General features: G+C 43.2%; 1 protein-coding gene across 1 annotated transcript; it reads right to left on the minus strand.

The window, feature by feature from the left end:
* Positions 1 to 1,741: 1,741 nt before the first annotated feature.
* On the minus strand, positions 1,742 to 11,672 carry ST8SIA3 (ST8 alpha-N-acetyl-neuraminide alpha-2,8-sialyltransferase 3). The gene is made up of 4 exons (XM_008013987.3): positions 11,261 to 11,672; positions 9,755 to 9,877; positions 6,792 to 7,349; positions 1,742 to 4,278 (listed from the first exon to the last, which is right to left on the minus strand). The coding sequence occupies exons 1-4, from the start codon at positions 11,437 to 11,439 to the stop codon at positions 3,996 to 3,998; spliced, it is 1,143 nt and encodes a 380-aa protein (XP_008012178.2). The 5' UTR covers positions 11,440 to 11,672; the 3' UTR covers positions 1,742 to 3,995.
* Positions 11,673 to 13,051: the final 1,379 nt, after the last annotated feature.

Consider the following 13,051-nt stretch of genomic DNA (forward strand, 5'->3'; position numbering starts at 1 on the left):
GCCTTCAACTTCTAAATTATGCATATACATTACTAAACAAGGTTTTATTAAGATGAATAGCTTATTGGGTAAGATTCCAGCTGTCAAGCATGAACCACCAGTAACTGAATTGTTATTTATCAAATCATGATTTACCAAGGGTGTTTTCTTTCATCTCAGGGAGAAGGTAGGTAATAACTGGTGGACAGCTGCATACCCACATAAGCATTTCCTTTATTGTCCTGTATTGGGAAGTAATTTTTGGGAGGGAGGGGAGAACATTTTTTCCTCTTTTATAGCCATTCTAACTTATTTTATGTGCCCTGCAGATCCCAGACCAAAACTCACTTTCCCTGTGAGCCCAGCTTCATTTGATGCTGGTAAGGCCAAGAAGTACTAGAGGAGGAATAATAATTTCTCCACTAATTGACTATGTCATCTGGGGCAAATCACCTAGCCTCTCTGTTTCTCAATTTTCTCATTTGTAAAGTCAAGAATCAAGACTGGCAAAGCTGAAGGCCTCTTAATTTCCAGTGTCCTAGCATTCTACAATGTTGTCCCTGCTTCCTTTGACCTCAGGTCAATACCGCTTTGCTGTCTGAGAGTGTCTAATAATTAGTGCCTTGACTCAAATCAGAAGAAATGTTCTCCCATTCCTTGGCTTCCCAACCAAATTAGGTTTCTCTTGGCATTCACATTCATGGATAAATAGTGGCTCAGGCATAAGGAGGCTGAGGGCAGGGGCAGCGGTTCTTCCTTTGCACATCCTTGCTGGTAGCCCCATGGCCAGGTTCCTGACATCAAGGTCACAGACAAAATGGCACAGCAGTCATAGTCAGCACTGCCAGGCACACACTTCTAACCATACAGCACTTTTACAATAGTCACAGACACTTAAGACACAGACACAAGGTGGAAGAATGATAGACATTTTAATAATCAAATATTGGAAAGATTTTTTGGGGTGTGGGAGGAATTCTCTACACCACCATTTAACCCTGTCTCCCTTGAATCTGCGTCTGCACATGACACTCAGAATAACCGATGAAAACAGAGGGTCTAGCATTAAGCAGGTTGCCAAAAGTTTGTGATTATTTCCCCCCTCTGCAACTTAATTGGTTTTCTGTGTTGGTGTTATGGGTAGAAAGCCTTGGAGGCTTTATCGTAAAATGTATTCCAATAGCTGAAGGTGGACTCTGTTGTGAGTAGCCTAAAAAAGGGAAAGGCTCTGGCAAAAGGATATAATTAGTCTAGAACCAACAAAGTAAGGTCAATGCAAAAGCCAGGGCATGTGTCTGTAGCTGAATGAGGAGGAAACAGTCAATGGTCCTGAGCTGATTACTGCCCAGTTCACTGCACTTGACTACACAAGCCTGGGAGTTGCAGGAAAGCCAGCTGCCTTTCTAATTAGGACACTTGGGACACACCAACTTTTTTGGTCATAAAAGTGGTTGTATAGATTTAATCTTTGAAACAGTCTTTACAAACAGAGATTTTGCATGATCAGCTAGAAGCTGCTGTTCTTCAAAAGAGAAGGGTGATCTACTGGGATCATCTCCAGGAAGTCCTCCTTGTAAGCAGAGATGAGCCTGATCTCTAAACCCCGCAGGTTCTGAAGAGAAGTTCATTTCCTCACTATTTTGAGTTTTCATTAAAATGATAGATAACACGGTGGTGGGGGACGGGAAAGTCCTCCCACTCTAAGGTTAAGATGGAGCCAAGAGTGCAATGAGATTTTAAAAATCTCCCTGAACTTAAATAAAAATCCTGGGCATTATTATGAGATAAAATTTAAATTGTCTACTACAGAACAATAAACTGTTAAAAGAGATTCTGGTCTTTTCCTCTTTTAACCTGCTTGGTTTATAGTGTCTATGCATTTATATTTAGTGAAAACTAACGGGCACATTGGGATTAAAACTCCAGAGTCAGAATCTGGCCCATGTAATATTGGCATTAATATCACTTAGCTAAAACCAAATGAACTAAGTGCTCAGGAACAGCCAACTAAACACTTCTGTCAGTTGTCAATCTCTCAGTGATCCCAACAGAGCACAGTGTGAGGACATTAGTACAGTCCTCTTCAAAGGGACAGGGAACAAACAGTGTGGTTGTGATACCCATCAAATTATACCACTGAATTAAAAAATGTTTTTAATGTCTCCTCTAATAAATATATTGTAACGTGTGTCACAGTTGGTAACACATTTGAACTTGGTGTTTCTTTCATTAGTTAGTATCTGGATCTATGCAAGCTGCTTTAATTAGATTGCTTTCTGAAAAGAATAATAAGGCAGGTTTAGGACCAGGCAGAACATGAGCATAAGGGTAGTGTCTTTCCTTACCATATTTGGTTTAATTTTAGGCATGATCATACCTTCCTAAAGAGGGGCAATGAGCTGATCACTGAACTACAGCACATTTTTTAGTTATTTGTCGCATTGCAAGCAATCTGGATGAGATTTCAGGAAAAGAATGAGCTACCCCGCTCAAATGCATAACAAATATGCTTGACTGGCATTTGGAAAGAAGATAAAAACTCTTATTAAAATTTAACATCAACTTGGCCAGACTTTGGGCTGAACTGGAAGAACAAAGTGATGCTCAGTAAAAAGCCAGGGATGGGAATGATTTGATTTCTACTCATAAGGCTGAAATAAAGAAAATGACAATGGCCAGCTACTTCCTTCATCGCAGGTCTACATAATCTTGGATTCCAACTCTTGCCACTGCACAATGGCTTTTTCTTTTGAAGTGCTTAATTTGTAGTTGTATAGATCTGACTTCAGTGTAAAGAGGGAATATCCAGTGCTACAGTGTTCTCAAAGAGAACAAATGGTTCTGCATTGGTGGTGGTGCACAAAATGATACGGAAAATGATTGCACCTCAGCACTAGTCACCTGGGAGCCTGGCCTGGCCAAGCTCCTCCTCCACTTTAACCCAGCTGGAATGGGTAACACGGTTACCGCACTTTGGGATACACAGAATTCCATAACAACTTCTAAATATTCTTCTTCCTTTTCCTTTATGTGTCCCAGGGTCTTAAGCTAATTCATTGCCTCTATATTCTGAGAGCACACCCAGCCCAGTGCATGGGTTGGGATTATGGGAGGCACTAAACTTGGGCTGGAATGGCCTTACAGATGTGGCCACAGTGCTATTATTTGCCATAACAATGCCTACGTCAAGAGACACAATGCTACCCACAACATAGGCTTTCTGTGTGATCATGAAAGATGCACTGCCTTATATCCCACTCACCACAGAGGGACCAACCATCCTGCTGTAGAATGACTGAATGGACTGGTGAGGATTGCATCGGAGACATTTTTTTTTAAAAAAGGAATCACAAGGGGGTCCATCGTGATTGCTCATTTTGACATGAAGCATCAAAGTTACCCAGAACCTTAAACACATCAAGTACAAATGCAACACATACAAGCAAAGCGAATTCAATAGGATTCCTAGCAAACTATTAAACTGCAAGGTGGTAGGGCAGGGATTAGTTGCAGAGAAAGGGAGTGAGATGGTGACAGAGACAGAGATAAGGAAATAGATAGAAGATGAGATATGCAAACCAGTTTTTTACATTTCCATTTTTCAGAGTCTGATCCCACCAGCAAAACAGATCCTGCCCCAATTGGCCCGAGGCCTCTGATTATGAGGACTATCTGAGCAGAGCTGCAGAAACTATAGCTCTAGTCCTCATGAAAATGAGAGGCAGTTTATTATTAAAATCCAAACATGAAAATACTTCAAACCATTTCGTTAGCAGCATAGTTCCAAATGCAGCATTCCCTTTATCAATCAAGTCTAAACCATGTGGCTTCAGTGCATCTGTCCTGCTAAATCTGCTAAAACTCTTAAAAGAGCAGTGCAAAAGAGAAAAGACATCATTCCTTTTAAATGGCAGACAATCCTTATAAGACATTCTCTAGGGTTCTATTCTGAAGACTATTCGATTTGATTTGGGGCACTTTTTAAACAGCCATTTGGCACTTTCTGTTCGGAGTTCTTAGGCACAGTGTGACAGAGTCAGCTTGGTGAGCCCTTCCCCATGCATTCGGTACAGCAGCTGAAACTCAGCAGGCAGCTGGTGGGACTCCTGCCACTTGGTGGTAAATTTGGTTCCTTTTTTGTCATAGTAATGGTATGGAAGATCTTCCCTTGTGTTGGGGTCAAATCCAAAAGGCCAAAATCCATACAAGTGGATCTCTTCACATATTGCTGATGCAAGGGTGTACATAAGAATACCTGTGCTCAGCCGTTTAGGTGACAAATGTTTGTTTTTCCAGTACCTGTGGAACAATAAGTACATGTGGATTCAAAGGTCAGTGATGAAGGTTTCAATCAGCAAGGTCAATCTGACTGGGCTGGGTAGTGGATTTGTTAATGTAACTTAAATAGTGCTTGCTTTGAAATGATCTTTTAGGCAACCAAAAACAACCTCTGGGAACAACTGGCTACATAATTTGTGAGATCCAGCAAGAAATAAAAATTTGGACTCTTGGTTCAAAAAGTATTGAAAATTTCGAGTGCAAGAGCAAAGTATTAAGCTAAGTGTTGGGCCCTTCTGAGCGTGGGATTTCCTGGGATCATACTGTTTGCACACCTTTGAAGCTGGCCTTTGAAGCTGCCCCTGGGTTTTTCTAAAGAGTGGTGTGGCTCTGACTCAGCGGTGACACAACAGAAGGCCACCAAAAAGAATGACTGTGCTTTTTTTACATAAAGGGCTCTTGGTTAGGGTAAAGGAGGTCGTTTAATCTAAGGGAAACTCCTCTGTCCCTTCCTTTCTCAAACCTAGAAATAAACCCTTCATTCGGGGTTTAGAAAGACTGTGGAGGCTTATTTTTCTTCTCTTATAAAAAATTGTATTCCTTGCTTCTTTGTCTTCTAACTAGGGATTCCCAAGCCCATCTTCAGCATGCCACAATCTGGCATGCTAAATTTTTTAAATTCAGAAAGTGTGTAAGATACATTAAATGTAAATAATAAGTTATAGTTATTAGTCCTTCCACATTTAAATAATATTAATACTCAGAAACCTTCCTGCTGACACCACCAAATATTTGAGGCTTCTCTGTGGTGTGTGTATCATTGGCGATGCAGGCAGAATGAAACTGTTCATTAGTCAGGTTTCTGTGGACTGTATTTCCTTCCAGTTTTCATTGAACCTATGTATTTTTTGAGGCCTGAGTGGCTGTGAAACATCATGATTAACTCCACTTTTGTGGCAGGCAGCCACACAGGATAGTTTCTGGAAGTTTCTAAGCACATGTAGTTTCTTATTTACTATTTGAAGATTTCAAAGGTGAACCTTTCCCCTTTCAGATGAAATTTAAAAGTTCAATCTTGGTTTTAATATTCCTGTCTAAGGAGCTAGAATGACTCTGACAACCCTTTCAGTATAGTCAAACAAACTGAACAAAAGGGGAGCAAAATGAGGAGATCAAAAGACCATGGGACAGGTTGGCAGGAGACCTGACTTCTAACTCTGGTCTTGCTCATTTAGGGCAGTGACTTTGGGTAAATAACTTCTGCTCCTTGCACCTTAATTGATTCATCTTTAAACTTAGGAGTTGGGCTACATTACCACTTAAAAAGGTGACCATATATCCTGGGGAACTAGGACAGTCCTAGTTTTTCAGTTATCTGTGTTGCAATTATTAATAGCACCCTCTTTCTCTCAAAGAAAAAGTTCCAGTTTGGACCATAAATTATGGCATCACTCTACCACTGAGATACAAACCAGTTTATTAGGCTGTAATTCCTCCTCCTATGAGAGGTCAACTAAACAGATCTTACATCTTAGGAGGCTACAGGATGGGGAAAATCTATTGTGGAACAAAGATCTTCAGAATTCTCTGTTTACCAGGTGTCCCAGAACCCACCCCAACTTATAGTAATATCTAGGGCTATGTTAGGACACTGAGGCTACTTACATAGGGGAAACTGAAGTTGAGATAATTTTTTCCAGATGAGTTAAAAGAAAAAAAAACTCTACAGTTAATCTTGTTTTATAAAATGCCCTGGACTAGTGGTTCTCAATTCTGACTGCATATTGGAATCATCAGGGGAGTTGTTAAAAAATACCAAGTACCTGGTCTCCACCTCCCTGCCCACCAGATAAATTACATTAGGATCTCTTGAGGCAGAGCCTAGACAATAGTATTTTTAAAACTCTCAAGTGATTATATATACAACCAGAATTGAAAATCACCAGACTAGATGAAAATATTGCATTTCTGACTGATCTGTCTATCAAATTCCAAGAGGTAACAATATGCTTATAGAATACTTTTTTCATGTTTTTGTCCTAACATATCAGATTATAAAGGCAGACTGTGCAATTTATGATTTATCTAGGTGTTTTGCTAACCTTGGACATCTACAAAACACATAAATTTAAATCAACTTCATTGTTTCTAAAAAAAAAGAAAACACTTGATTTGTCTCTAATTTAGCCATTGGCATTCTTGGAATATAGTTATCTATTTAGAGAAAATTCTTGATTTGTGGTGATTTCCATGACTGCTCCATAGCCCTACTAAGGGAGAAGACAGAGAAGAGACAGGAGACTGATGAAGCACCAATCCTTCCATCTGACACTTGGTTACCAGCTGTGGGTAGATGGAACTTCTTAGCTAGAATGATTAATTCATTCACTCATTACAAAAGGTATGCGTTTCTTCTAACTACTACTAAACTCACCACAACAACTAATGAATTGGATGGCTCCCATCCCCAAGAGATTACAACATTGATTTGCCATCTGGTGGAATATGAGTAAAATGCAATAAAATATACACACCTGTTGACATGTTGCATTATATTTCCCGGCCAAGCCAGCTGGACTTTTAATTGACCTCTGTGTTCAACAAAAAAGTCAACTAATGTCCTGGTCACAGTTGCTGAAGTGTGGAAGAAAAATGCAGGGATCCAAAGAATGGCCCCATCAAGCTTTTTTAAACTGAGGAAAAAGTTGTTACGGTCCTGAATAGTCAAGAGATTGTTGTAATATTTTTCCAGGATGCTGGGGTTGAAGGTGGTAAGGTTGGTTTTTCTTCCAACATCTCTTTGGAAAGCCTCCGTAGGGGCGAAATTGCAACGGAAAACAAAATCTGATTTATCTATTTCTTGTCCACACTGGCTCCCTGTCAGGATCCCACTATTTCCAACCACAGCACAAATATTGTAATGCTTGTTCATAATGGGTGACACATCTGGAAGCAGTGACCGGAAGTTATTGCTAATAGAGAAAACATATTTATGGCTGGAATAATCATAGTGCATCAGTTGTCCAATCCGAACACTATTCTTGGTCAAAGAAAAATTTTTTATTACATCGACATGCTGAAGAATTTCTTGCCTAAAATAAAAAAAAATTCATGAAAAGCATTCCATTCAGAAGAATTGATTTTTCATCTTATGTCTTATGCTGACATTTCATTCAGAGGGAATCTTAGGCTCATTGAATCCAAAAAAGATTATACATACTAATTGTGGTCCTTGAAGGGAGGACTGCTTCACAATCTATGCATATTCTAATCTTTCAGTCAGTTTCTGGGTGTATTCTTTGAGGCTTGTAAATGTAACTTACAGTTTTAGCTGCCATACCTTGGTTTTCTGCTCTACATGAAGAGTGTATCTTATTTGATCAGCAGGGAGGTATAGGGCAAATTATGTCAGAAAATACAGGGAGACAATTTACACAGGCCTGAAATAGCTCACATTAATGCACAAACATTAGTAACACAGAGTTTGTAAGTAGGGTCTACTTGTTTGCTACTGGACTGCAGTGCTCAAAGAGTATCAAATATCACTGGTGTCCAAATAAGAGCCAAATAGATATGAGTCAGGACAGCACTATCTATTATTGAAAAAGAAGATGGTAATAGCAGTGGGTGTAGCTGAATATTTAATACAAATGAGATGATGATCTCATTAAGGTCATCTGAATAATGAAACAGGGGGTTTTTTCTACTTGATTATATAGAAACACAATTTAGTTGAAGAAATCTAATCCTTAGAAGACAAGGCTATTATAAATCCTGAAAATACGTCCATATTCTAGCAATTCACTACATAAACAAGGCAAGATTGATACTTAGAACTAATTTCAGGTTGCTTTCATATTTAGCTTTAAGTAAAATTAAGTATCTCTTCTTAAAGTTTTAGCTATTTAAAATATTCAAGAGAGACCAGTAACATGCTACTTGCTGCTAGATTCTCCAATGTTAAGTAATCCCATTGAATTTCTTATAACTTTTGCCTAAAATGTAGCAGGAATGAAATGAAATGCTTTGCATATCATCACAGTGCTTGAAATTTTATTTTAAAAATGACTTTATTTTTCAAAACAGAGGCAACAGCAACTGAAATCTTTGAAACTTCCCAAGTTACCAGTACCATTCTTATAAGTTGTTAAAAAAGTAAGGCAGATTTTAAATGCTACTGGAAAAAATTTAATTAAAGATTATCTAATTAATTAAAATGAGGGAAGTTTTGAGAAAGAAATATTCTTCTGACTGGTCATTCGAGTCACATGGCCTAGTGTGGGAAGAATATTTTTTATTGAGTTAGAAACATGTTCTGGGGAAAGCTAGAATGTGTTCTACCCATGAAAATTTTCCGAGTTGTCCATAAAATTAACATTGAATTAAAACCCTCCCAATTATTAAAAAAAAAACAAAAAACACTTCCAGAGTTTTAGAATTGATCAATTTTCATGAACTAATTTATAATTAAACATAAGTATTTTTAAAATGTTAATCTTAATCATATGAGTGTATGTTGACTTTTCATCTAAACAGTATTTTCATGAGACCATGAATATCCACTGAATTTGTTTTAATTCTGCCCGTAGATTAAACTTGTAAAAGAGAGAAAACAAGCAATACTAGAAATGCTAAGACCAAAACACAACTCTCTAGATTGGTTCGTAAAATAAGTATTCACACTTCTAATGAATACACTAGATGGCTCACATCCCATTTAGCAGTATAATAATCCCACCGTGAAGGAAGGAGTAATGAGTTATTGTGGTTTGCTAAGAGTAGACCAGAATCACTGAGTAGAATAAATACATTTTAACAAATCTCATCCTTCTTCCTTCCACCTAAAAAAACAAAACCCCAAAACCATCTTACGTGTATAAAATGAAACTGCTACACAATTAGTATGAATTAAGTTAGTTAGCTTTACAGTAAGTAAAGCTGTAAAGACAATGAAAACAGGCAAAACCAAAACAAAACCATAGTTAAATACCTACATACATTTGGGCCAGCATTTTCACAAGTAATGTGATGGAGACAGATTATGGCATTTTCTGTGTGTTTCAATGAAACAATACCATTTTATTCTGTTTTTCAAGTTTTTTTCAGTGACGGAATGAAAATGCATTGGGTGGTCCTTTTGCAACTAACCTTTTGTCTGTTTTTGAAAAATAGATGGCTTTGGCAGTACTTGCCAGACTTGTTACCTGTAAATCATGGTGCTCAATCAAGCCCAAGTGAAATACCCCTTTTTTTTTTCTATTCAAATTGGTCCTGATGTGTCCTTTTTGTGACAGGACACTACATACTCAGGAGAAGGTTCCTGATCATTGTTTTGGGCAGTCATGCCAAGAAAACAATGCAGATACACCTAGTGGTGAGGGTGGGGGGTACAGATGTTTGTTGTTTTAGATGTTTTTGTTTGCTTATTTTTGTTTTGTTTTGTTTCGAGCTCTAGAATTCTTAAAAGCACCTTTTGGATCTTTTTCTCCTATCCTACCTTTGATGTAAAAACGCTGTCCGATTAAATGTCCACTTAGAAGGTTTCTCTTGGAGTTCCTGGGTGAGAGAATTCGTAATGGGCACAAATGACGGGTCTAGAAACTTCAGCGCAAATTGTGACCTGGAGAGGAGCATGAACACAGACAAACGTGCTGGCCTCAGCTCAGGGAAGCCAAGGTAGCCATTAAAGTCCAGCGGCCGGGGCGGCGGCGGCTGGCACGCGCGCGGGCTCCGTTCCGTCCCGGAGCCCCTCTCATTTGGTCCGCCCTCTGCTCCCACACACACCCGAGAGAAAGAAAGAAAACTAGGGAACCCCATCTGCATTGTCCATCCCTCCGGGTGCCGGAGAGACCATAAAATGGCCGTCATGCGGAGAGCAGGGCGCACGCCGGGCGTAGGGCTGGAGCCCGCGGCGCTGCGAGGACCACGGAATCAGCACCGCGGACAGCGGCCGTCCCGCCAGCCTGACCCGCTACGCCCTTGCAGCCCCAGAGAATTGATTTTTGGAGAAAGGGCAGAGGAAACCGGACACCCAGGGAAAGGCTGGGGGTAGTTCCTGCCTTAACCTCTTCCTTCCCGAGCCCACGTCCGATTTCACTTCCTATAACTTGGCTGGGGGTCCCCGGGGGCCGCCGGCCAACTCCGCTCCTCGGTCCAAGCGGGGCTCCTCTGGGTTCCTCGCCTCGGTCCCAGCTTCAACCACAGGTGGCACTTTGTAGTTGTCACCTGCCCGTCAGGATGCCCCGCTGGGGGAGTTCCCGGGGTCACAGGTAGGGGCGGGGGCTCTCGCAGAGCTGCGTCAAGCTGCGCCTGGAGCCTTCTCAGTTCGGCCCAGCGCCGGGCTGTGACTCCGACCTGGAGAGGGTGGGCGGCCCTTCCGAGGCTGGCTTCCCGCAGGGGGCGGGGGATGCAGGAATCCCGGAAAGGGGGTGGGGGCGGTGGCAGCGGGGGAAAGGGTCCAGGGAGAAAGCCCCAGGGGCTTCCTGAGAATAAACCCGCGTGTCCTTTGATAGGGCTGGGGGAGGAGAGGAGGAGGGCGCGAGGGGAGTCCGGCGCCTGCGCCATTAAACCGCCCGCACCGCCCCGGGCCCGGCCCGCGGAGTCTGAGGACAGGGCGCGGGGAGGGCGCTCCCCTCACGCCAGTCCATCTCCGCTCGCCACCCCCTCCCGAACACACACACCGTCTTTCCCTCCACCCTCATCCTCCTGAAAGCCTCCCCCAACCCCCATTTCTGAAATGAGGGAAGGGATGCTGAGGAAGAATACGAGAAATGCAATCACATCGATTTGGACAACGGCTTCTAGGGGCTTTGGGTTAAAAACAAAACAAAACAAAAACCAGGGAGGGGGAAGGGAGAATTAGAGAGAGGAGTGGAAAGACCGCGCAGTTATCTGGCCCAAAGAGTCTCGGAGAAACCAAAACACCCCTCCCCCACGTCTCCCCTTCCCCAAACACCCCAGCAACCAAATTCCCGAGGGCGCTAACACAGAGGCCCGCACTCACCGGAATCCCGCGTGGAACATGTACATTCGGGGCGCCCCCGGGCTGGCGTACTTGGGAGTGGTGAAGATGTTCTCCTTTTTCAGGGACACGTAGCTGATGAGCGATAAAATCAGCAGGGCGACGCTGAGCATGACCAGCCCCAGCACACTGGCGACCCGGGCCATTTTGCAATTTCTCATCCCGGGCTGGGCTGGGTTCAGGGAAACCAGGGAAATCGGTCCATTGAGCGGCCAGCAGCTCGCTGGCGCGCGCGCGCGCGTGTGTGTGTGTGTGTGTGTGTGAGCGCGCGCGTGGCAGAGGAGGGGGACCCGGGCGGGGGCGGGGTGGCGACAGGGGCCGGGGGTTGGGGCCGGCAGGAGCCCCAGAGAGCAGCGGGACCCCCTAGGCAGGGGCGCGCGAGGCCGGGCGCCGAGCAGGAAGATGGAGGGGCTGCGCAGCGGCGTGGCGAAGGAGCGCGCAGCGCCGTGCGTCCCCGGCCGCCGGCTCAGGCTCCCCCGCGCGTTTCCAGCGAGGCTGCCATCTCCGCCGCCGCCTGCAAGATAAATGTGATTGGAATAATGTTACAGTTCGATCTAAGCACAGGATTTAATTAATGAACTCTAATCTCCCAAATAACCGGGGGGAGGGGGTGCAGGAGAGGGAGGGAGTAGGGGGAGGTGGTGGAGGGAGGGGGAATGAGGCTGACAGGCTGCAGCCCGCGCCTACGGCCTTCTCGGCTGAGGGTGCCGGCGAGGTGGCTATAGGGAGACGAGATCCCAAACTTAGTTTAATGGACCATTCATTACTTTATAATATCACGGAATAGGGAGACAAATAACCGGATTTGCTGTCCTAGAGTATAAACAACAGCTGGGTGCTTCTCAGAGAAGCAGGGAGAATGGTTTTTGGAAGGCAGCTGTTTAAAAGCATGTCCCCTCATGCAGGGGCCCTGGCCCTCTGCCCCCCGACCCTCCACCCCAAAGGAAGTTCCAAACAGCAACTGGGCCTGCCTGCCTCGGGAGCCCTTAAAACCTTCTTGGAATTTGCCAGAATGACTCCCCTGTCCGCCTTTTATGCCCACCACATACTTCACTTATCCCTAAAGGTTGGGTAGTGCCTAGCAAAGTTGCCAGGTGACCTGTGAGTAGGGAGGGCCTGCCTTCCTCTCCCGTTTCCGTCTTCCAGTGGAAGGACAATGTGCTTGCCCCTGACTTGACGGCCTGGTGAAGTCAGCCCTGGTTTAACTTTCCATTGCCCACTCTTCAGACCCATCCCTCGGGCCTGGCCTCCTGATGGACTAAGTGGCCTGAGCCTTCCAGAAGCTAAGCCATTAAAAAACACAGAATCTTTTTATGAAGGAGCCCAAGAACCAAATAAGAGAGGCTGCCTCTGAGAGTAGAAGGAAAACGCACTAACACTTTGCGTTGCTTGACCTTAAATTTGTTTTAGTATATTCACATGTTTCTTGTTTTAATATCCATTAGAAAAACAAATTAATCCATTTTCAGTCATGCAATTAAGTGCTCAGGGGAAACTCGCATGTTTCTTTAACTCTGTCCTTTGCAATTAGCTTATGGCCTCTGCCACCCTAGCTTTACTCTTGGCTTAGTACTCCCTAATACTGGTCAATAAGCACTAATGAAGAGAGCTAGGGGTGAGAAATTGGCCTTTGAGTTCTGATAAAACAAGTTGAGATTTTTCCAAGGTGGTTATGACTTCTTTCTCTCCTGAACTTATTGCCCTGTGGGCTTTCATGGACCTAATGTTATTATCTGTCTGGGGTCTGTAAATTCCTTGAAGGGGTGAGCTCCT

The sequence above is a fragment of the Chlorocebus sabaeus genome, chromosome 18 (genome assembly GCF_047675955.1).
Source record: "Chlorocebus sabaeus isolate Y175 chromosome 18, mChlSab1.0.hap1, whole genome shotgun sequence".
Taxonomy (NCBI): Eukaryota; Metazoa; Chordata; class Mammalia; order Primates; family Cercopithecidae; genus Chlorocebus; species Chlorocebus sabaeus.

Coding starts and splice junctions, on each gene's coding strand:
- ST8SIA3 (XM_008013987.3), bottom strand. CDS start 11,439: ATGAGAAATTGCAAAATGGCCCGGGTCGCCAGTGTGCTGGGGCTGGTC. Junction 9,878..11,260: donor ATGTTCCACGCGGGATTCCG/GTGAGTGCGGGC, acceptor GCTCCTCTCCAG/GTCACAATTTGCGCTGAAGT. Junction 7,350..9,754: donor ACAGCGTTTTTACATCAAAG/GTAGGATAGGAG, acceptor TTTTTATTTTAG/GCAAGAAATTCTTCAGCATG.